This window comes from Desmodus rotundus, chromosome 12 (assembly GCF_022682495.2).
Source record: "Desmodus rotundus isolate HL8 chromosome 12, HLdesRot8A.1, whole genome shotgun sequence".
Lineage (NCBI taxonomy): Eukaryota > Metazoa > Chordata > Mammalia > Chiroptera > Phyllostomidae > Desmodus > Desmodus rotundus.
In genome coordinates, this window is record NC_071398.1 from 48839600 (window position 1) to 48864280 (window position 24681).

Below are 24681 nucleotides of genomic sequence, written 5' to 3' on the forward strand. Positions count from 1 at the left end.
TCCTTTATAAAGCTTTTGAAAGGTGCTTTGATAAATGATACAAAATCTCTTTTATTTCTGAAGAGTTTCTCATTATAAATTTGTGCTGTATTTCAACAAAAGTTTTGCATCTGTTGATGTCTCTTTTTTTTGCTATTACTTTTAATGTTTGAATAATGTTTTAATGTATTACTGAATAATTTTTTAAAAATATGAAACCGACGTGCATTCCTGGAATGAGATACCTGCCTGGTGGGGAAGGATGGCACAGTTTATGCCGTGATGCATCTTGCTGAGATTGTGTTCAGGACTCTGCACTGATTCACGAGAGAGAGCTTCCTGTGAGGCTCCCTCCGTGTAGCTCCCTCGTTTGCTTTGGCCATCAAGTTACTTCTGGCCTGATAAACTGTGGTGGCAGATGTGCCTTCCTCCTTTCCTCTGAGGAGAGGCTTGTGTAAGGCTGTTGTGTGTATGTTCCTGTCTCTGTGCATGTCCACGTGTGTATTTCTGTGTTTCATACATGCATGAGTGCTGTGAAGCATTTGCCAGGGAAGCTTTTCAGACTCTGAGTTCATGTTGCAGGAACATCTTTAATTACAAGTTGAATGTAGTTAATACACAGGACAGCACAGTTTCACATTCCCCCCACACACGAGTGAAGTCACACGGCCCTTGTGCTGTGTGGTCTGACTTGTCCCACATAGCGTGACGCTCTCACGATGCATCCGTGGTGCTGCCCTGTCTGTATCTCATCTCTCTGTGGCTGCGTGACACTCCCTCGCACAGGTCACCACACCTGCAGCTCAGCACATGGGGAAGGACATGTAGATGGTCTCTCGTCTTCGCCTTTTTCTTCTCTGAGATGTTCATTCACGGTTGTAAATTTTCCAGTGTGTAGGATGGACGTGTGAGATTTACATTATCACTCATGGAAAACATTCTCTCCCTTCCATTTTTGTTCTAAATTGACACACTGATTCTGGAGAAGTTTGTTGCTTTGATTCCAAAGCGTAGGGGTATTACTTATCTGTGATTGCAGGATCAGGGGACTCCCAGAAGGTCCCAGAAGCTGCTGGGGGTCCATGTCAGGTCACCAGGCTGGCTGGGCCCATAGTGAGTGTTCTTTTGGCATCTCCTGTGCCTTCTGGGGTTCCTGCAAGCACCCCTAGAGTGTGGGAGCAGGGTCCTCCCTGGGCTAATGGACGGCCAGAGCAGCGTACACACTGCGTTCATCTGGGTGTTCCTCTGCTGGGGAGGAATGGGGTGCACTTGTCTCCCATCTGAGGGCCAAGTGTGTCAGCTGGGCGTAGGTCTCATCCTGGGGGTCACCAGATGCAGCAGCCTGGAGCAGGGGGACAGTGAGAGGGAGGAAACCTGTCTGGGGTTGGGTTGCCTGGGGTCTGGAGAAGACAGGACCCACCTGACTGTCCATCTGTCTGTCCTCATCTGCTTGTCTGCCCTTCGTGTCCAGCAATTCCTCTGACAGGGGGGAAGGAGAGGCGGCCATTCCTTTCCTGAGTCTTGATGTTGAGCTGGTCACCTGGACACACGTCACTCCCTGGGGGTCATCATGGGACCTGTTCTGCTGCAGAGAGACAGTGAGACAGAACCAGTGAATCCTTGTTCCCACAGTTGAAACCCTCCAGTCCAGTGTCCACATGGTGTCAGAGTGACAACTTAAACTTCAGATCAGAGGTCATGCTCCTGATGGAATCTGCAGGGACGCCCTGAGCCTTGGGTCTCCTGGTGCTTCTATGGGTCTGACTTGTAAGTTAATGCCCTGTCTCTTGCTCATGTGGCTCCAGCCAGAGGGCCCATCTGGCTGAAGCAGCAAGTCCTACCTCAGGACCTTTGCACCTGCTGTTTCCTCTCTTCTCCCCCCTCACCACACACCCCACCCCCTGCTCTTGCTTCATCCTCCTTCACAGCACTTGGCTCTGCAGGACGCCACCTGCCTGTTTGCAGGTGTCTCCCTCACCCACAGGTGAGATCAAGGGGTGTGGGGACAGGCTTCTCAGGGTGGCACCATGGCACCGACATGGAGCCGGTAACCAGTGAGCTCCCATCACAGCTGCTGCCTGAGTGAGTGAGGGGACCCTGGGACCTGTGGGTGTTCATTCATTCCTGCCTGCTCCTGAGACCTGGGTCTGCACAAGGTCAGACAGAGGATGAGGAGCCAGCACAGGAGACCATGCAGGAGGGGTCTTGAGGTCATAGGAAAGCAGGAGGAGTGAGTCACAGCAGGATGACCTGGTGCCCAGAAGGAAAGGTCAGTGTGGACGGTGCTGAGAACTAGGGTATGTGAGGAGAGGGAGTGACCACTGGAGTGAACTGGTTGACAGGAAGGTCCTTGGTGGGCTGGACAGGAGGAGGGGTCTTACCCAAGGGTCCAGCTCCATGCCCTCTCCAGGGTGTGGGTCCTTCATAGTAGCATCTGCAGGGGGAGAATGAGGTGTGTCTCCTGGCAGGATCCCTGAGATCTCAGGGCTGCAGACCCACCTGCTCCCAGTTGGGCCACTACCCCAGGGGTGAGATGAAGGTCCGGGTTGGGCACTGTAGATTTCAGTCCCTGTCACCCCTGACACCACGCTCTCCCAGACTGTCCCCTTCCCCATTGCCTCCTGAAATCCCTGTGCCCCCTCCCCCAGGACAATTGTCCCTTCCTCTCACAGAGGGCCTTTTTTTGAGCGTCTGCAGCAGGGCTGGGGTATAGACTTTAGCCTCTTTCTGGACTGGTCAAGAGGGACAGTCACAGCCCAAGAACTATAGTGGCCCCATCCCATGTGATTGCAGAGGAAAGAAGGAAACCTTAACACACTTGTGCGTACATTTCATATTTCAGGAGATTGAAAACTATGAAAAATTACCTTATATTTATATATATGTACAGACATTAAGTGCAATCTTTCCAGAATTTCTGACTTCAGATTCTGGAGAAATCTGTTGCTCAGCGGACCTTCCCCATCTATTTGTTTCTCCTGTGGCAGGTGCTCTGAGTCCTTCTCTCCTGTGACCAGGTCACCCTGTTTCCTACTCACCCGATGTCCTGCCTTTGCTCTGAGGCCGGTGTCGGAGAAGGAAGAAGAGGAGGAGGGAGAGGAGGAGGACGATGGCCACTGAGACCCCAATCAGGACGTTCAGGGGCCACTGGAGACCTTGGGCTGGAGTGACATCATGACTGAGTAAATGGTGCCATTTAATCAGCACCTACTGTGTGCGAGGCCTGTGCTGGTGTCTGTGGTTCATCTCCTCTAACCTCATAGCCCCTGTGCACCCAGGATGGCTGATCCCCCACTCAGTCCACTGCAGCTCACACAGGTCAGCCACGTGCCCCAGGTCACTCGGCCTGGCCGGGGCAGGGCTGGGACTGGACCCCAGGATGTGGATTTCCTTTGGAGTCCTCATGCTGCCCCCAGGTGGACACCAGCACCAAGCTCTGGGCTCCTCACCTGCAGGGGCTTGTCCTGTCTCACCTGGAGCTGATGGTCCTTCCAATTACCTGCCCCACAGCACAGCAGGGATACAGGTGGGCAGGGCATGGGGTGAACCTTGAAGCCCACTTGGGAAGGTCCAGCTAGGCTGGGGCTCTGCCTTCCTGAGCTCTGTGAGTCCCTTTATATCATCTAATGTCACTGCAGGCCTAAGTGCAAAAGGGGACCAAGGATGGACAGACATGACACCAACACTCAGAGAAAAGAAAGGACCACCTGGCCCCACAGCAGGAGGAGCAGAGCCAGGACCTGAACCAGGTCTGACTCCAGGCCTTGTTCCCTGCTCTGAGGTGAGTCTGGGAGCTGAGGGAAAGGACCTGGGTGTCTCAGGCCTTTGTCTTTCATGTCCCTCCCTGTATAGTGTCACCATCACTGCCACTGGGAGGACAGTCTCCATAACATCACCACCTGGGGTGCTTACTTATCAGACCCCCGTCGCTGGAGTTCAGTGCCACAACTGGAAAAAAGAAAACAAAAAAGCTCTGGGCCACAAGTCTCTCCTTTTACACTTGGAGACAGTGAGGCACAGGGAGGGGAAGGGCGTGTCCAAGTCAGAGGCTCCAGAGGTGCCTAAACTTGCACAGGACTCAGCCTCTGTCCCCCTGGACACACCCACCACCTCCCCACAGAGACCCTCACTTATCCCTCTGTGGGCCTGACTCCATGGTGGGGAGGGACAGACCCTCAGAGCCTTCTGGAAACTCAGGTTGTGGGTGAGGGGTGGAGGCCACCTTCTCCCTACTTGAGGCTGGCTGCCCCTGTCCTGGGTGGGAACACAGCATCTCCCTCTACCATGACCCCCCTCCCATCACCTGCCTGCCTCACAGCCCTGGAGGGCCCATGATCCCTCCAGCATCTCTGCCAAGTCCGCCCACATCCAGGGAGACAAGCATGCCAGAACAGGTTATCTTCTCTTTGGGAGCAAGGCCTCTGCTAGTCACCATGCTTGTCCAGGTTTCTCTGGGTGAGGCCATGGATGCTGGAGAAGGAGGGGGATCAGGATGGGTGCCCCTGGCCTTTCCTTGCTTTGCTTAGTCCGAGGCTTATGCAGCCTCCCTGGGCCCCCGGAACCTGTCTGGGCCCCAGGGATGAGGATAAGGATGAGGCAGAGGTGGGGTAGCTTTTGCATCCCTCTGGGAGGTGAGGGCTGACTCTCCTTTGCTGATGCCCCACCCCGTATCTATCCTAAAGTTCCCCTGGTGTACAAGGTCTGAACTGACCCTGAGGATACAGGGGCAGGGCTGGGGCTCCTCACCTGAGACCAGAAGTTCCAGGGGGTCACTGGGCTGTGACAGCAGGAAAGGGGAGGAGCTGTGTGAGCTGTAGCACCTGTAGGTTCCTTTGTGGGCCCAGGTCACAGGGCTGATGGTAAAGTTGGCCTGAGAGGGGGCACCCCTGTCCTGCAAACGAAGCTGCTGGGGAGGATCCCAGGACCCCTCCCTGTGCAGATGGAAGGTATCAGCCCTGACCTCAGATCCACACTGCAGGGTCACAGTTGGTCCCCAGGGCACCGAGGTCCCCTGCTGGGCTGAGAGGGAGGGTTTCCCGTACATTCCTGGGGAAAGGAGGACTCTGATGTGCAGAAGGTCCCCCCTGACCCCATGCCCTTGGCCCTGAGGTGAGGGACCATGTCCTTCTGCAGGGACCCTCAGTCCCTCTGTCAGTTCCTCTCAGTCCCTCAGAGTGGGTGTCTTTTACCTCCATGCCCCTCACTCCCCTTTCTCACTCCCTCCCCCTAGACCTCACCCCTCTCTGCCTCTGCTCCAGGACCATAACCAGGACCCCATCGCCACCATGGTGACCCTGGGCCAGAGCCCTGAGCAGACAGACATTCAGGACAGGGGGCAGGGCAGGGCTCCTCACCTGTGATCAGGATGTCCAGGGTGGCGCTGGGGGCCGACCACACATAGGACAGGTTGTGTCCACTGTAGCACGTGTACCGGCCCCCATGGTTGAAGGTCACAGGGCCCAGGGGGAAGTCGGGGCTCTGCTGCCCATCGAGACGCTGGGAGGATATGGTCCCCTCATCCTTGGTCAGTGCGAACCTGTGAAAGCCAGGCTCCGAGTGACACTGGAGGGTCACGCTGTTTCCAAGCAACACCAAGGGGGTTGGCTGGGCTGAGAGGGAGGGCTCCCTGTACACACCTGGGGAGAAGGGTTGCTGTCACCCAGGGGACACACACCCACTGCCCACTGGGGCTGGAGGGAGAGCTCTCACATGTCCCTCTCTAGGCCTCCTGCCTGTGGTTCGGTCCCCAACAAGCCCATGTCACTGACCCCAGTGACCCCAGGGATTTTAATCACAAGGTTTAGATCAGTTATTTGGGGCACAGGAAAGAATTGAAGCCAAGTGTGGGCCACCTCACCTGTGACCTGGAGGTGCAGGGCATCACTGGGCTGTGACCACACATTGGGGTCAGAGCTGGAGGAACCATAGCATCTGTAGGTTCCCCCGTGGGAAATGTTCATGGGGCCCACAGGGAAGGTGGCCTGGGTCCACAAATAATAGGATCTCTGTCCCAATTTCCTGCTTTGGGGAGGCTCAGCCCCTCCCTCCTTCAGCAGTTAGAAAGTGTCCAATGCGGACTGTGAGCTGCACACGAGGGACACGTTCCCTCCTGAGGCCACCACTGGGCCTGGGTGGGCTGAGAGGGAGGGTGCATCATACATTCCTGAGAGAGAAGGAAAGATCTCTGTTAAATGTGCAACAGTCACCCCACCCTCCCCAGGTGTGTGTTGTGAGGGTGAGGTCTCCCTGACGCCACACTCTGATCTTCCTTGTTTGAGAGTAGGGGACTCAGTTCCACCCTCTCACCTGTCATCACCAGCACCAGGGGGTCACTCTGCTCAGACCAGCCACTGGAGCTGAAATATTCACACCGATATCTCCCCACACTGTAGATGCTCATGAATTCAATGGGGAACCCGGTCTTGTTGCTGGAGGCCTGTGGGAACCTCGTATCCAAGGGCCAAGAGCTCCTGTCTTTATACAGACGGTAGCCATCTGCCTGCAGAGACCCCTGACACCAGATGGTCACAGGGCGCCCCTTGTAGACGATGGGGCCTGAGTCAGCCCAGATGGAGGGTTTGGGGGGAAGTCCTGGAAAGGAATCAGACATGTAGTGTCAGGAAAGTCCTTGTCCCCATAGTGCCCCTGCTGTCACTACAAGGCCCCTCCCAGACTGGTCACCATCAGCACAGTCCCACTGTGTATCCCCCCAGCTGCTCAAGGCGTCATTGTGCTGAAGCAGGAGGCTGGGGAGGACTCACCTTCCTGGGCTTGATCCCCTGGGCTCTGATACAACCCTGGAAGAGAGTCCCTGTGAGATTATCCTTCACCCACACACAGAAGCTCCAGGCCTGGTCTGAAACCCTGAGCACTGGGGTCAGATATGGGGCTGGGCCACCTCTTCTCCCCACCAAGAGTTCTGTCCTTAGTAGCCTCCTGGGTCCTGGTGTCTCTTGGGACAAGGACCTGGGATCCCACTGCTCTGGGAGCCCAGAGCAGCAGGTATCCCACTGCTCTGGGAGCCCAGAGCAGCAGGTATCCCACTCCTTCTCTTTTTCCCAAAGCTCACCGAGACAGAGAAGGACAGCGAGGATCGGGGTCGTGGTGCTTCCTGCCATGGTCAGCAGTGTGCAGACAACGTATAAAATGCACTGGCAACACAGAGTAACAAATGGGGTGTTAACATGGTCTCAGCTCTGAGTGGCAGGTCATGGGTTCCTCATCAGTGGCCTGGCAGGAAGGGAAGTAGCCCCTCTCTGAAGGATGGGGCCAAGGAGACAGCAAGCTCTGGACTTTCAGCCTGATCTGAGTCTCAGCAGACCCCACATATGCTCTGCACCCACCTCATATGACACCCAAATCCAGAGGGTGACACCTGTCCCAGAACATGAGGGGACAGGATGCTGGCAGGACTCAGGAGCAGCCTAGTTTCTGTTCCAGTTCTGACTCTGCCTTTTCTAGAATGTTGTTTCCATGGGTAAGTCACTTCCCTTTCCTGAGACTCTGTACGTGCCATTTTTCTTCCTCTTTCCCACTGGCCAGGCCATTGGTCAGCATGTTCTGAGCAGCTGCCCTGTGCAATCACAGTTCCAGGCCCTGGAGAGTCACTGCTGAAGCTGATGGATTCTTTCCCTGGACCCACAGGGCTCCAAGGAATGAAGACAGACATGCAGATATGTAGATGGCAGCAGATCAGTTACAGTCTGGTGAGACTGCCCACGTGGGGAGAAAGAACAAGGCAGCGAGGTGCAATAACAGGTGGACGTCATGCAACCTGGGTGCTGGCTGTGAGGGCGTCCTTCTCGGGGATGGGCTGACCCAAGGCATGAGCAGGGTGATCAGTGCAGAGACCATGGGCTGGGGGGCGTCCTTGACCAGAAAGAGCTTGGACTGTTCTGAGAAGTGGCCATAGTCAGGCAAAGGCTGCATCCTGGGCACAGAGGATCTGGAGCACCGTGCAGGTAGTTTGGGTTTCATCTTGGAGTCAGTGGGATGAATATATTTATGTTTTAAAAAGGCTGCCCCTACATGGAAACGTCGTGCCAGCAGGCTCTATTCAGAATGAACTCCGTCAGGAAAAAAACTCCACCATCCACTGGGCCATGGATGGCGTGTTGACCAGTATTTTAAGTCATTCACACAAACCTATAATGCTCTCTGCACTTGCAGTTGACTGGGATGAGACAGGACGTCTCTCTCTCTGTCCTGTCTCAATCATGGGAGGGAGGTGACTTGGTTCAGAGTGGCTGAGGGAGCAGCAGAGGAAAGCACAGAATTTTTACTTTTATTTTTATTTATTTATTTTTATTGTTCAATTACAGTTGTGTGCTTTTTCTCCCCACCCCTCCACCCCACCCCAGCCAAACCCACCTCCCTCCTCCCCCTTGATTTTGACCATGTGTCCTTTATAGTAGTTCTTGATAACTGCTCTCCCCACTATCCCCTCCCATTCCCCCCTGGCTATTTTAGACTGTTCTTAACTTCAATGTTTCTGGGTATGTTTTGTTTGCTTATTTTGTTGCTTATGTTCCAGTTAAAGGTGAGATCATATATTATTTGTCCCTCACCACCTGGCTTATTTTCACTAGCATAATGCTCTCCAGTTTCATCCATGCTGTTGCAAAGGGTATAAGCTCCTTCTTTCTCTCTGCTGCGTAGAATTCCATTGTGTAAATGTACCATAGTTTTTGGATCCACTCATTTGCTGATGGGCACTTAGGTTGCTTCCAGTATTTGGCTATTGTAAATTGTGCTGCTATGAACATTGGGGTGCATAGGTTCTTTTGGATTGGTGTTTCAGGGTTCTTAGGGTATAATCCCAGCAGCGGAATTGCTGGGTCAAAGGGCAGTTCCATTTTTAGTTTTCTGAGGAAATTCCATACTGTTTTCCACAGTGGCCACACCAGTCTGCATTCCCACCAACAATGTACTAGGGTTTCCTTTTCTCTGCATCTTCTCCAACATTTGTTTGTGGATTTGTTTATGTTGGCCAATCTGACTGCTGTGAGATGGTACCTTATTGTGGTTTTAATTTGCATCTCTCTGATGGCTAGTGATGCTGAGCATCTTTTCATATGTTTCTGGGCCCTCTGTATGTCTTCCTTGGAGAAGTGTCTGTTCAAGTCCTTTGCCCATTTTTTAATTGGGTTGTTTGTCTTCCTGGAGTGGAGTCATGTGAGTTCTTTATATGTTTTGGAGATCAGGCCCTTGTCTGAGGTATCATTGACAAATATGTTTTCTCATACTGTTGGTTCTCTTTTCATTTTAATGCTGTTTTCTTTAGCCATGCAGAAGCTTTTTATTTTGATGAGGTCCCATTTGTTTATTCTTTCCTTTATGTCCCTTGCTTTAGGGGGTGTGTCTGTGTGGAATATCTGAGATTTTCCTGCCAATGTTTTCCTCTAGGACTTTTATGGTGTTACGACTTATATTTAAGTCTTTTATCCACCTTGAATTTATTTTTGTGTATGGTATAAGTTGGTGATCGAGTTTCATGGTTTTGCACGTAGCTGTCCAGATCTCCCAACACCATTTGTTCAAGAGGCTATTTTTGCTCCATTTTATGCTCCTGCCTCTTTTGTCAAATATTAATTGACCATAAAGACTTGGGTTTATTTCTGGGCTCTCTGTTCTGTTCCATTAGTCTATGTGCCTGTTTTTAAGCCAGTACCAGGCTGTTTTGATTACAGTGGCCTTGTAATACAGTTTGATATCAGGTATTGTGATCCCTCCTAGGAAATCACAGGATTTTTAAACAGCTCAGTTTCCGTGTGTGGTTTGGGGTGATGGGAGTGTGGTTAATGGGGTTGATTTGTTTAAGAGTAAATCATGTTCGCTGGGCTTGGTGAGTTTAGTTCCAGCCTGACTATTCACAGCCTTGAATATCAGATGGTACAAAGTGGATATTTTCTGAGGCTCTCTGGGAACTGGTGGAGGGGGTGGAGCAGGCAGGCTCAGACCAGGTGTGTTGGAGGAAGAGTCCTGAGGAGGTGGAGAGAGGAGTGAACTGGAGGAAGGCGTGGGGCCTGGATTGCAGGTGCAGGAAGGAGGCTGATGTGAGAACAAGACATCTTGAGTCTTGTGATGGATCAGGGACATTGTTCACCAGGGCTCAGTGGGGTGTAATGGAGTGGAGTGGATGATCAGCTTGGAATTGGGAGAGAGGGTGAGGAAGGCTGTTCCAACCTCTTCTTGGTGACTAGAGGAGTCAGTGAGGCTGGCATTGAGAGGACGACCCCTGGGAAGAGGGTGGCATGGGGAGGTGCTGGGGAGACTGGTGACCCTTCCTCAGAAGAATATGGCCCTGCTGTGACTGTGGATTTTCTTTCCCCTAACAGTTCCCTTCACTGACTTCCTGTCTGTGTCAGTCAGCACCAGCCTTTCCTTCATCACCCCCTTCAAACCTCTGGGTCATTTCTGCCTCCTCAGGGCCCCTCCTCCCCTGAGCAGAGCTCTTCCTCTCACACTGGGAGCTGCCTCTGCAGCATCAATCAGGTCAGAGCCCCTGTGGAGGGCAGCCAGGTTTTTCAATGAAAAGAGACAGACTCAGGGATCTGGTAGGCTGTTTATGTTCCTGAACTGGGAGCAAAATGAGAACGATATCAGTGAAGAATCACCGTATTGGAAGAAATAGGTAGCTGACCTCGTCATAAATTTCTTGAAAGCTGTCCAAGGAACTGAGCTATGAATCTTTGAAAACCAAGCCCACACACATCAGGAGCATCATCAAACTAGTCAAGGAAAATCGAAACCGCCCAGACAGAAATGGCACTTTGGATCGAACGCAGATTTCCCATCTGAGACCATCACGGTCAGAAGAGTCTCAAGTCCTCAGGGACATGAAAAGTTCAGCTGGAATCCTTCTGGATATATTCTTCAGGAAAGGAAGTGAAATAAAGGAAACCTGAGCAGCAGACCTGATTATAAGAGATAAAAAGTTCATCAGGCAGACAGGAGATAATTCTAAAGGGATCTTTGGAAATTTGACAATTAAAGAAGAACAATTGTATCTAAGTATATAGCTAAGTAAATGTAATAGCATATTCTTCTTCTCTCAACTTTAAAAAAACAGGCATGGCTGTAGAAAGCAGAAATGGGCACGTCATCTGGTGGGGTGTGTGATGTGTGTGGATGTACAGATTACAACAGCAGCGTGAGGCAGTGGGCGAAAGAGAACTGCACAGCTGTGCGGCTTCTTCATTGACCTTGCAGAGGTTCAACATAACTTCCTGTGTGCAGAATCTGTGAAATTAGGTGTGTATGTTATAATACAACACTCACTTAAAAGACAACATACAAAAACTTCTAGTTAGAATTCCAGTGGATAAATTAGAATGGATACTAAAAATGTATGTCTATGGTTCACACATAGAAGTTCTTCGGCTTCTACATTTCCTATAGTGTTCTTAACCTCCCCCTGTCTATTTTCTACCTACCATTGATGCTACTTATTCTCTGTACCTTTTCCCCCCATCTTCCCCTTCCACTCCCCCACTGATAACCCTCCATGTGATCTCCACTTCTCTGCTTCTGTTCCTTTACTAGTCGTTTGCTTAGTTTTTTGTTTTTGTTCTTTTTTAGGTTAGGTTGTTAATAGCTATGTGTTTGTTGTCTGTTGGGAACTGCCCTGCCTGGTTTCAGAAGCTGTAAACCCTCATGGTTAAGGCTGAGTGAGAGACCTTGGGACCATAAGCCACTAAGGAGACAAAGCTTACCTCTCTGGCAGGGGTGCCGCCTCTGCCCACTTTACTTTACCCTGCTTGGCCCTGAGCCTGACCCGTTAGCCAATGACGGGTAAGATTCCTCAAGGGAGGAACGACCTAAGACAGGCATGGTCACAAAAAAGGCCCACAGGGAAGGACTCGGGGGGGCTATAGAAAAAGGGGGTGAAGGACCCTTGCCCCTCAGCTTTGACATAGCCTGAGTCCTGATTCTGTCTGCAAGAAGTCTCCTAATCTCTTGGCTGCCTTACTTCCCCTGCCTGACTTAAGCCTGAAACAATGACAGAGGGTGGTGCAGCCCTGTGCTGGAAAGGGTGGATTCCATCCCACCCCCGGCCCCTGGGGGATCAGGTCTAAGAAAGAATGCATAAAATCCTGTGAAACCTGCTTTGCTAATACCCTCAATTTAAATGATAAGGGTCCAAGCCTGAAATGAGTTTGTTTTCCAAAATCTTATAGCCCCTAACTAACTGACCCTGACTCAGAATAAGCCCTCAGAGTTCTTTGTATGTTATCTCTTGTTTGATCCTTACTGCCTGACAATGATTGATGAACTTTACCTACATTCCTGTGCAAATTGAACCCAATAAAAGCCCATTGAGGAAAAGGCACTTGGCCCTTCTCCTTTGAGAGATGGGCCACCCTTCCTCCCCAACCAGATCATGTCTGAGTAGACTTATTCTCATTCATGGCAGCCGGGGCGGGGGGCGGGGGGGGGGACCTGCAGGCGGAGCAGTTGGGGGTTAAGAACACTATAGGAAATGTAGAAGCCGAAGAACTTCTATGTGTGAACCATAGACATACATTTTTAGTATCCATTCTAATTTATCCACTGGAATTCTAACTAGAAGTTTTTGTATGTTGCCTTTTAAGTGAGTGTTGTATTATAACATACACACCTAATTTCACAGATTCTACACAGAGGTATATTTAACCTCTGCAAGGTCAATGAAGAAGCCGAAAAACTGTGCAGTTCCCTTTTCCCCACAGTTGTCATTTTACTGTTGATATTTTTGATCTTCTTTTTCTTAGATAAGTCCCTCTAACATTTCATATAATAAGGGCTGGGTGATGATGAACCACTTTAACTTGACCTTACCTGGGAAGCACTTGATCTGCCCTTCTATTCTAAAGGATGGCTTTGCTGGATAGAGTGATCTTGGATGTAGGTCCTTGCCTTTCATGACTTAGAATACCTCTTCTCAGCCCCCTTTGCCTGTAAGGTTTCTTTTGGGCAATCAGCTGACAGTCTTATGGGAACCCCTTTGTAAGTCAGTGTCTCCTTTTCTCTTGCTGGTCTTAAGATTCTCTCCTTATCTTTAATCTTGGCTGAGGTAATTATGATGTGCTTTGATGTGTTCCTCCTTGAGTCCAACTTATTTGGGACTCTCTGAGCTTCCTGGACTTCCTGGAAGTCTATTGCCTTTGCCAGACTGGGGAAGTTCTTCTTCCTCATTTGTTCAAATAAATTTTCAATTTCTTGCTCTTCCTCTTCTCCTTCGGGCACCCCTATGATTCAGATGTAGAAATGTTGAAAGAAGTCCTGGAGGTTCCTAAGCCTCTTCTCATTGTTCTGAATTCCCATTTCTTCATTCTGTTGTGGTTGAATGTTTCTTTCTTCCTTCTGCTCCAAACCGTTGATTTGAGGTCCATTTTCCTTCCCATCACTGTTGGCTCCCTGTACATTTTCCTTTATTTCACTTTTCATTGCCTTCATTTTTTATATATATATTTATTGATTATGCTATTACAGTTGTCCCATTCCCCCCCCACTCCACTCCGCCCTGCCCACCCCCTCCCTCCCACAATCCCCCCCTATAGTTCATGTCCAGGGGTCATACTTATAAGTTCTTTGGCTTCTACATTTCCTACACTATTCTTACCTTCCTCCTGTCTATTTTCCACCTATCATCTATGCTACTTATTCTCTGTACCTTCCCCCACTCTGTCCCCCTCCCACTCCCCTATTGACAACCCTCCATGTGATCTCCATTTCTGTGGTTCTGTTCCTGTTCTAGTTGTTTGACTAGTTTGCTCTTGTTTTTGTTTTAGGTGTGGTCGTTAATAACTGTGAGTTTGCTGTCATTTTTACTGTTCCTATTTTTGATCTTCTTTTTCTTAGGTAACTCCCTTTAACATTTCATATAATAAGGGTTTGGTGATGATGAACTCCTTTAACTTGACCTTATCTGAGAAGCACTTTATCTTCCCTTCCATTCTAAATGATAGCTTTGCTGGATAGAGTAATCTTGGATGTAGGTCCTTGCCTTTCATGACTTGGAATACTTCTTGCCAGCCCCTTCTTGCCTGTAAGGTCTCCTTGGAGAAATCAGCTGACAGTCTTATGGGAAGTCCTTTGTAGGTAACTGTGTCCTTTTCTCTTGCTGCTTCTAAGATTCTCTCCTTCTGTTTCCATCTTGGGTAATGTAATGATGATGTGCCTGGGTGTGTTCCTCCTTGGGGCCAGCTTCTTTGGAACTCTCTGAGCTTCCTGGACTTCCTGGAAGTCTATTTCCTTTGCCAGACTGGGGAAGTTCTCCTTCATTATTTGTTCAAATAAGTTTTCAATTTTTTGGTCTTCCTCTTCTCCTTCTGGCACCCCTATAATTCAGATGTTGGAACGTTTCGAGATGTCCTGGAGGTTCCTAAGCCTCTCCTCATTTTTCCGAATTCTTGTTGCTTCATTCTTTTCTGGTTGGATGTTTCTTTCTTCCTTCTGGTCCACACTGTTGATTTGAGTCCCAGTTTCCTTCGCATCACTATTGGTTCCCTGTACATTTTCCTTTGTTTCTCTTAGCATAGGCTTCATTTTTTTCATCTGGTTTTCGAACCAATTCAACCAATTCTGTGAGCGTCTTGATAACCAGTGTTTTGAACTGTGCATCCAATAGGTTGGCTATGTCTTCCTCGCTTAATGTATTTTTTCTGGAGCTTTGAAGCGTTCTGTCATTTGGGCCTTTTTTTTTTTTGGTCTTGGTGCGTCTGTTACTTAAAGAGGTGGAGCCTTAGGTGTTCCCTGGGGCGGGGTAATGCTGGTCGCTGCGCTGTGAAGCTGTATGTGGGGCAGGGGGCCGAGAGGGAGCAATGGCATCCGCTCCAGTCTCCACCGGATTTCAATCTTTCACTCTGCTACCCACAATCAAACTGGGCCCCTCTGGTGCTGGTTCCCGAGTGGGTGGGTTTGTGCATGCCCTAGGTCCCTGTGGGTCTCTCCAACGACCTCTCCTGTGAGGCTGGGAGTCTCTCCTGCTGCCGCCCCCACCCCCACGGGCGTTTTCAATCAGAGGTTTGAGGCTTTATTTCCCCGAGCTGGAGCCCTGGGTTGCATGGTCTGCCTCAATCCCCGCCGTTAGTCCCGGTTTATCTGTGTGCGAATGTGGGGCCGCGGGGTGCCACCCGCCACTCTGCCTGCCCCGTTCTCCGCCACTCTGAGTCCGGCCCTCTCGGTTTATCTGCACGAATGTGGAGTCGCAGAGTCTGCCAGTGGTCAAACTGCCTGCCCCATTCGTCCCACACTCCGCCAATCTGTGTCACGCCATGGCAACGCGAGTCCTCTCTGCCCTGGCTGCCTGTCTCCGCCCCTCCTACCGGTCTGGATGAATGTTTATTTTTTATTTCCTTGGTGTCGGACTTCCTTGCCGTTCCATTTTCTGTCAGTTCTGGTTGTGCGAGGAGGCGCAGTGTGTCTACCTATGCCGCCATCTTGGTCGAAAGGCATGGGTTTATTTGTGGAGTTTTGATTCTATTCCATTGGTCTGTATGTCTTCTTCTTTTTTTTTCTGCAGTTACTGTGCTGTGTTAATTATTATAGCTGTGTAGCAAAATTTGATATCTGGCAGTGTGATGTCTTCAATACTGTTCTTTTTCAAGATTGCTTTGGCTATTGGTGGTCTTTCGTGGTTTTGTATGAATTTTATTATTGCCTTTTCTATTTCTGTGAAAAGTGCATTTGAAATTTTGATAGGGATTGCACTGAATTTGTAGATTGGGCAGTATACACATTTTAGTGAATTCTTGCTAACTGTAAATACAGGATGTATTCCATTTATTTGTAACTTTTCAATTTCTTTTACGGAAGTCTTAGTGTACAATGTCTAGACTTTTCACCTCCTTGGTCATGGTCTCTTGTGTTTGATGGTGTTATACAGGGGATTATTTTCTTTATTTCTTTTCCTGATCTTTCATATTTTGCATATAGAAATGCCACTGGTTCCTGAATGGACATTTTGTAGGCTGCAACATTACTGAATTTATTTTCTAGTTTTAAGCATTTTTGTGTGGAGTTTTTAGGGGTTTTTATATATAAGATTGTACCATCCATACACAGTTTTCTTTCTTTCCAATTTGGATCCCTTTATTTCTTTTTCTTGTCTGACGGCTCTGCCTAAGGCGGTTGGTATGTGTTGCACAGGAGTGGGGAGAGTGGGCTTCCTTGTCCTGTCGCTGATCTCAGAAGACAAACTCTCAGCTTTTTGTTATGGAGTCTGATGTTAACTGTGGGCTTCCACACGTGCCCTCTATTTTACTGAGATGTGATCATTCCATCCCCAGTTTGTTGACACTGTTTATTATGAAAGAACGGTGCATTTTCTCCAATGTCTTATGTGTATCTATTCAAGCAACCATATATTTTATATCATTTACTTTGTTATTGTGGTGAAAACTTGTATTGATTTCCACATGTTAAAAGTATTTTTGACAATTATCAGGACCCCGTGTTAAATCCCATTTGATCATGGTGTACACAACTTTCAATGTGCTCTTGAATTCCTCATGATAATCTTCATTGAGATATTTTGCATCTATTTCCGACAAGAATATTGGCCTCTGGTATTTTTCTAGGTCTATTTTTCTGGTTGATGCCCTCTGTCCCATTGTTCATTTCATTCACTTAATTTTTCCACCGCAGAATTTATGGGTTTTATTTGATGATTTCTGTGTCTTTGTTGAATTTGCTGTTTTGTCTGTGTAAAGTTTTCCTGACTTTATTGAACTGTCTTTCTGTTTTTGTCTTGTGGTTCATGGATTGTGTTTTGTATTACCTGTTGGGTAAATTTCAGTTCTCCATGACTTTGGGGTCAGTATTGGGATGTTACTATGATCTTTGGTGATGGCTGAGATTGTGATTCTTCCTGATCTTTGGAGTGTTGTGTTCCCATTTTGTATTTGCCATCAGAGTCACCTCCTGCAACCTTGACCAGCTGCCCTCAGGTGAGAGATGCTTTCTGTTGGTCCTTCGTGTGTTCTGTGGTGGTGGGAACTTGTGTGGATGCACCAGCTTGGTGCTTCTGGCTCCCTCTTGTGGCAGGATTCTCAGGTTGTGTGTCTGGTCCTCATCTTTCAGTGTATCTGGCCAGTTGATAAACTCTTTTTTTTTTCTTGAATTCATTTTAAAAAATAAGCCATGACATTTACAGACACGGGCCCCTGCCCCCCATGCCATCTCCAAGTCCAGCTGACCCCAGTGCAGTCTCAGGCCTCCTCCTTGCACTCTTGAGGGGATCAGAGGTATCTTAGGGTCCTCAGGGGTCTCCGGGAAGGGAGCCTTGATGACAAGCGAGTTGCTGCTGCTCTGGGCGGGATGAGGACCAGGCCGGCTGCACCGGGCCCAGCAGGCCGGTAGGGGCTGAGCTCTGGGCTGCGCTCTGCACGGGGCTCTCTGGCCAGGCTGCAGGGGTGATGTGTGGCGGACCCCGGGCTTCTGAGCAGTTAGGGTGGAAGCAGGGAGGAGACGAGAGAGCTTGGACAGGTGATCAGTGCTGGTGAAGCCCCTGGAGCAGACAGCGCCTGGGAAGCGCTTGTGACCCCCGTGCATTTGGTGGCGACCAGCTGGTGCCCGCGCGTGACCTTCCTGTGGCAGCCAGGCGTGTGGCAGGCGCGGTGATGTGAGGCGCGCAGACTAGAAGGAGCTTTGGTGCGGCCCAGGAAGGGAGTGCGGTGGCTCTTGCCGGTGGGGGCACAGACTTAGGACCCGGACCAGGTGTGAGAGGATGGGGACCAGAGGGACAGGGACAGAAGGGTTGCTCAGCGCCTCCTTGGGACTCCGGGGCTGGCCACCCACTTCGGCTAGGATTCTGGCCGCCAGAAGAGGTGGCGCGGCAGTGGCTTTGGGCCCGGTGAGACACCTTGAGCACACCCGGGGCCGCTGCAGGGGAGGTGCTCTGGGCCAGACTGGCCTCAGGGAAACATTCATCCAGGAGCCGGCCCTGAGCAGGTGGGGCAAAGTAATCCACTCAGGCCACCGTGCCCATCGGCCCGAAATGGTGCTCTACTGGGACTCAGTAAGGGTGAGGGAACTGGGGAGATCTCAGGGGACACAGGAGACCGGTGGTGGGCGGCTCTCCCACCCCCAAGAAGAAAGGGGAAGGGACGGACACAGACAACAGGGTGGGATGTCTGTTGGAGTGGGGGGGGCGTGGAATGGGTGGAGGAGGGCAAACGGGGGAAATTGGGAGAACTGTAATACAATAATAATTTTAAAAGATTTAAAAATAAGGGGGAGGGAGCTGGGCATGGCTGGGGTGGGGAGATTGGTGGGTGTAAATGCAGGAAACTGTACTGCAACAACAATAAACAAATAAAATACATAATAATCCTTCAAAAGACTTTTGAGTCTGTATTTTACCCCTTTTCTCTATACTGGGATCATACGGGGGAAAAGAGTTTAAAAATTAAAAAAACTGAATAACTGCAAAAAAAAAGGAAGGAAGAAAGAAAGGAGCATTTACACCCAGGAATTAGAGAAATGCCACAAATCAGGGCTTATGAAAAAAAACAGTGGTTTTTTTTGTTTTGTTTTGTTTTTTGGAGCTGGTTTACAAACATACCACCTGAGCCTCATTTCACACACCGTTTCTGGAGCAAACACACCAAGTTCTTCATCTGCTACACAGAAGAGTCCTTGATGGGACCAGGCAGTGGTTTTCATGATGGCCTTGGATTTATTTCTCCCAAACTAGTCTTTTAAAATGAAATTTATTGCGGTGCTATTAGTTTGTACAATTACATAGGTGTCCGCCCTGGCTGGTGTGGCTCGGTGGGTTGAGCACCGGCCTGTGAACCAAAGGGTCCCCTGCTCCATTCTTGGTCAGGACACAGGACCGGGTTTCAGGCCAGGTCCCTTGGCAGAGGGCGTGTCAGAGGCAACAAATCGGTGTTTCTCTGGCACATGGATGTTTCCCTCCCTCTCCACCTCCCTTCCCCTCTCTAAAAATCATAATAAATGAAATCATAAAAATATTACAGAGGTTTCAAGCCAACAATTCTAGGACACATAATCTGTAAATGGCATTGTGTCCACCTTCCGAAATCAAGTCTCTCCTCCCCATAGTTTTCTCTCCCTTCCCCCTCCTCTGCTCACTCTGACCCCCTCCCTCTGGGGACCACCACTCCGTTGTCCGTGTCCATCCATCCACACAATTCCTGGTATTTGTCCCTTTAACCAGTCATTTAAATAGATTCGTTGTCTGACCCAAAGACAAGCACAATCAGTGAATGCAAAAAATAAAAGTGAGAAAAATATCTTACAGGAATGTGGACCAGAGATAGAGGGTGAGCCCAGGTGTGGATCCGAGCCTGAGATGTGGGCTGAGCCCCAGGTCATAGGGTGAGAAAAGAGGGGCCAATCAAGGGAAGTCAACAGGGCAGTGAAGTGAGACACCACAGTTTACCTGTGGAGGAGCCTGTGCAGTACCAGCCCCAACCTCTCCCTGCACATGACCCACACTCACACCCTCCTCATTCTCAGCAGACACTCTCCCACGGGTGCCCACATTTTCTCCCAGAGCTTCTTGGGATCATCAGACTGTTCTCCAGGCTCTACCTCGCTGACTGGTGGGTTTGTTGTCTCCTGTGTTCACCCACTTGCTGCATGGTGGGGTCTTCTCTGACTGTGCCAAGCTTCAAACAGCAGCACCCCGAGGACCACGAGGATCAAGCCAGACACACCCAAGTGGATGAGGTTCCCCACTGTGTAGTTTTGGGGTTGATAAGCTAGGAATTGTTGGTAAAGAGGTCACAGAAGTCAGGACAGATCAGATCACCCCAGTCCCCTGAGTGTCCACCAGGGCACCTGCATCTCATGGACTGGTTTTGATGCCCTGAGCACAGCCCATAACTGAGAATTTCCCGTACTCTCTACTCTTGGAATCTGAGTTGTTTTCCCATCATCCCAGAGGATCAGCTGCTCCAGAGGATATGAGAAAAGAGATGTAGGCTGGCTTAGGTTATCTCTTTTGTAATCTTTAATGGGTCTCTCAAAATAATGGTACCCAACTCATTCCCCGAGGTGAGCATCTGTGGGGTCTGGTCTTGCATTGCTTTGGAAAGCCCAGATACACACAGGGGACTTCAATTGGTCCCGTATGTCAGGACATGAAGGAGTGACGGCTGGATGTACATTTTCACTGCTCCACTCCAGCTAGTTGCTTGTATCCCTGACTCGGGAACATAATTTCCACGTCAGGTTCCTTTCTTCCTTCTACCAATCTTTCTTTTTAAAGAAATAAATGATGGAATATGTACAACATAGATATTTTTGACATCAAGGATTACCAAATTTAACAAACTTTAAGTGATCTTTCAGTTTGTAATCTAATTGGACGATTGCTAAGAAAGTAGCAAAAAGATAAATGAAAAAGTAAAATCTTTAGATGCACAGCTGCATGAAAGTGCAGATCTCTATAGATCACAGACAGGCTCTGATGATGTGAGAAATGAAATAGCAGGAAACACAGGGAACTCTGGGAGGGGGAAGGGGGCACAGACAGGAGTTGTGATGGGAGGTGTTTTGGAGGATGACCTGACCCAGCTGACCACCTGGTGTCATGGAAATGGAGCAGAAATCCTGCTATCCTCTCACATCCAGGTACTGACCATGGTCCCCCATGGAGACAAGAAGCCTCACAGTGAGCTCATGTTTTTTCTCCCACAGGGGTTCACTGGCATCATCAAACTTCTAAACTGAATGAGCCTTTTCAAATCCTGTATTGGATTCTGCTTTGATAGCTGGGAGAACCGAGTCCCAGATACAGGTAGGATTTTGTCACTGGGATTCACTTCAAGGTGCTGAGGCAACTCCACTTGGTTTATACTGTCAGTGGATGCCCATCACCCTGACTCATAAATGAGAGGCCCCCTTGACTACACCTCCCATTCGGGCCTGATTCCACAGTAACCAGGAAAACTCAAGGGCCTGGTATCAGCAACATGGACACAGGCAGGCATGGCTCCTGCTCTTTTCTCCCCACCTGAGCTGGGCATCTTCCCCTTCATGTGTTTCCTCCCCACTGACCACATGGGACCCAGTGACCTCCCTGCTACTGGAGACAAGAGGCTCCTTCCTTATGTCTCCACCTTTATCCCAGGACTGTAGGAAACAAGGCCTTCTGGAACTATTTGATGTGTTAAGTATAAAGTGAGAAATAGCAGAGCCTGGTGGCATCTGTGTCTCCTCTAGGCTAAGATGACTCTGCTACCCAACAGACATGAAGTTTGTCTGTGTGGAGGAGGGTCTGCAGACGCCAGGTGCTGCATGACACAGGAACCAGGGGAGGCTGTGGGTGTGCCTCCCTCCTCATGCCTCCTACAGTCGGATAGATTTCCCCCAAATGTTGGCCCTTCACACTCTTCATTCTCCTCCCTGCACACACCAGCACTGGTTGGACCTCAAGTGGGGTGAGGCATGGAGAGGGAGGGGGACTTCCCATCCTCTCCATCTGATTATGGGGTGGGATTCCCCATACTGATGACCTCACGGTTTTCTAATCCCTCCCATCCCAGCCCAGAGCTGCCCTGGGACAGAGTCTGCTCCCTCAATGCACATGGGGTGGGAGTCCCTCACCTGAGACCATGAGCTCTAGGGTGTCACTGCGCAGGAAGGGGGAGGAGCTGTGTGAGCTGTAGCACCTGTAGGTCCTGTGGTGACCCGAGGTCACAGAGCTGATGGTGAAGTTGGCCTGAGAGGGGGCAGCTGTGTCCTGCAGACGAAGCTGCTGGGGAGTATCCAGGGACCCCTCCCTGTGCAGATGGAAGGTATCAGCCCTGACCTGAGATTGACACTGCAGGGCCACAGTTGATCCCCAAGGCACCGAGGGCCCCGGCTGGGCTGAGGGGGAGGGTTTCCTGTACTTTCCTGGGGAGATGGGGCTGTGGTGGGCAGAGGATCACCCCTCCCCCCATGCCCTTGTCTCTGAGCTGAGGGACAATGTCCTTCTCCTTCCCCAGGGACACTCTATGACCCATCTCAGCTCCTCTCTGTCCCTCTCAGTGGGCGTCTTCTATTTCCATGCCTCTCACTCTGCTTTCTCACTCTCTCCTCTGGGCTCCAGCTCCTCTCAGGCTTCCTCCAGGACCCTCACCTGGACCCAATCATCACCATGGTGACCCTGAGCCAGAGTCCTGAGCAGACAGTCAGGACAGGGGGAAGGGCAGGGTTCCTCACCTGCGATCACGATGTCCAGGGCGGCGCTGGGGGCCGACCACCCATAGGAGAGGTTGTGTCCACTGCAGCACCTGTACCAGCCCCCATGGGCGAGGCTCACAGGGCCCAGGGGGAAGCTGGGGCTGTGCTGCCCGTGGAGATGCTGAAGGGGTGTGAGCCCCTCATCCTTGGTCAGAGCAAATCTGTTAAAGCTGGGCTCTGAGTGACACTCAAGGGTCACGCTGTCTCCAGGCAGCACCAGGGGGCCTGGCTTGGTCAAGAGGGAGGGCTCTCTGACCACCTCTGGGGAGAAGGGTTGTTGTCACCCAGGGGACACACACCCAGCACCCAGTGGTGCTGTAGGGAGAGTTCTCACACATCCCTCCCTAAGCTTCCTGCGTGTGGTTCTGTCCCCATTTAACCCATGTCACCAACCCATACAACACCCAGGGCTTTACTAGGCACAAGGTTTAGATCAATTGTTTGGGGTAGAGGTAAGAATTGAAGCGAAGTGTGGGCCACTCACCTGTGACCTTGAGGTGCAGAGGGGCACTGGGTGGTGACCACACATTGGGGTAGGAGCTGGAGGAACCATAGCATCTATAGGTGCCCCCATGGGAGGAGCTCACAGAGCCCACAGGGAAGACAGTCTGCTGCCTCCCATCATAGGATCTCAGTTCCAATTTCCTGCATTGGGACAGTTCAGCCCCTCCCTCCTTCAGCAGGTGGAAAGTGTCCCATGTGGACTGTGAGCTGCACACGAGGGACACGTTCCCTCCTGATGCCACCACCGGGCCTGGGTGGGCTGAGAGGGAGGGTGCGCTGTGCTCTCCTGAGGGAGAAGGAGGATCTGAGTTAGAGGGGACTGTCACCCCAATTTACCAACAAGTGGGCTGTGAGGGGTGTGTCCCCCCTAAAGACATACTCTGTCCCCTTATCCTCTGAGGTGGAGATCACAGTGGGGAGGGGACCCAGGTTCCCCCTTACCTGTCACCACAAGAAGCAGGGGCTCACTCCGCTGGGACAGTGAGCCCCCAGTGCTGTATGCACACTGGTACAGCCCTGCGTAGTGTGAGCTCATGGACTGAATGAGGAACCCAGTCTTGTTGCTGGAGGCCTGTGGGATCCTTGTATCTGAGGGTTGAGAGCCCCTCCCCTTATACAGAATGAAGCCATCGGCTTGCAGACACCCCTGACACCAGATAGTCACAGGGCTCCCCTTGCTGACAATAGGGCCTGGGTCAGCCCAGATGGAGGGTTTGGGGAGGACATCTGCAAAGGAATCAGACATTTAAGTTCATGGGGTGTACTTGTCTCTTCAGTGTCCCCAATTATCATTCAAAAGCCCCCCCCCCACACTGGTCACCACCAACCCAGACCCACTGTGTGTCCCCCAGCTGCCAAGGGGTGTCATTCTACTGAAGCAGGAGGTCTGGGGGAGGACTCACCTGCCTGGACCTGGTCCCACCAGCCCTGACACAGCCCTGGAAGAGAGTCCCTGTGAGATCCTCCTTCACCCACACACAGAAGCTGCAGGCCTGGTCTGGGCCCCTGAGCACTGGGGTCACACGTGGGGCTGAGCCACTTCTCCTTCCACCAGGAGTTCTGCCCCCACTGAGCCTCCTCAGTCCTGGGGGCCTTCGGGGAAGTGGACCTGGGAGGGGAGGGGACCCCTTCCCTCTCTTTTCACCAAAACTCACCGAGACCGAGAAGAGCAACGAAGGTCAAGGTCATAACGCTGCCTCTCTGGGTTCCCAGTGGTGCAGATGATGTGCAGTGTCCACAGCTCAGCAGGACAGACAGACCCACGGGGTGAAGCTCCGTGTGACCAGTCTCAGTTTCCTGGTGAGCGGCAGTCTGCCCTCCCTGAGGGGTGGTCAGGGAGACAGCAGGCTCTGGGACTTTTCAGAAGACCTCTGATTCTCAGCAGACCCCACATGCACGGCCTCCACTTCATGTGACACCCAAGTCCAGAGGGTGACACCTGAACATGAGGGTAGAGGACTCTGGGTAGGATGCAGGAGCAGCCCAATTTCTGTTGCAGTTCTGACTCTGCCTTTTCTAGAACCCACGTGACCGTGGGCATTCATTTCCTTTCCCGAGACAACGTAAATGCAAAGTTTCTTCCGGCCTTTCTCCATTCTGGCATCTGGCCAGTATTTAATTAGCAGGTGCCCCGTCCAGCACAGGATCAGCCCGGGGGGTGAGAGAGAGGACATCACTATGGGCCAGGAAGAGGGTGATTATTCTCAGAGCTGTGAGTCCCTAGGCTGTGCTGTGCCCTGGTCACATGGGGCCTCTTCTCCCTGCAGGGGCTATTGGGTTTGAGCTTTAAAGTTACAGAAAAAATGCAGTAAAAAAAAGTGTGAGCAGATTGGTGTTTTCAGAAGATAACACTCTGTGGGAATCGACTGTAGCAAGATTTTGGATAACAAACAGTGGTAAAACTCCAACATCATAGGGTACCCGGTGATGAGCTACCCAGCATTCTCGGCGGTTTGTGAGGATTTCTTATGAAATCTTAAGCAATCCCTAAAACAAAACCATGTGTAGAGTTGAGTG

At 50.7% G+C, this 24681-nt stretch overlaps 1 protein-coding gene across 1 annotated transcript; it reads right to left on the reverse strand.

Moving 5' to 3' along the window:
* Nucleotides 1-280: 280 nt before the first annotated feature.
* Nucleotides 281-24676, reverse strand: LOC112307132 (leukocyte immunoglobulin-like receptor subfamily B member 3). Its single transcript, XM_053915871.2, is given in 20 exon segments — nt 281-1321; nt 1400-1564; nt 2361-2413; nt 3018-3140; nt 3892-3927; nt 4726-5025; nt 5334-5615; nt 5837-6142; nt 6286-6570; nt 6741-6776; nt 7049-7130; nt 7323-7382; nt 7798-7874; nt 19563-19691; nt 21541-21845; nt 22038-22422; nt 22646-22951; nt 23107-23391; nt 23568-23603; nt 23820-24676. Coding segments are annotated over 20 exon segments (3432 nt in total). The 5' UTR covers nt 23854-24676; the 3' UTR covers nt 281-1174.
* Nucleotides 24677-24681: the final 5 nt, after the last annotated feature.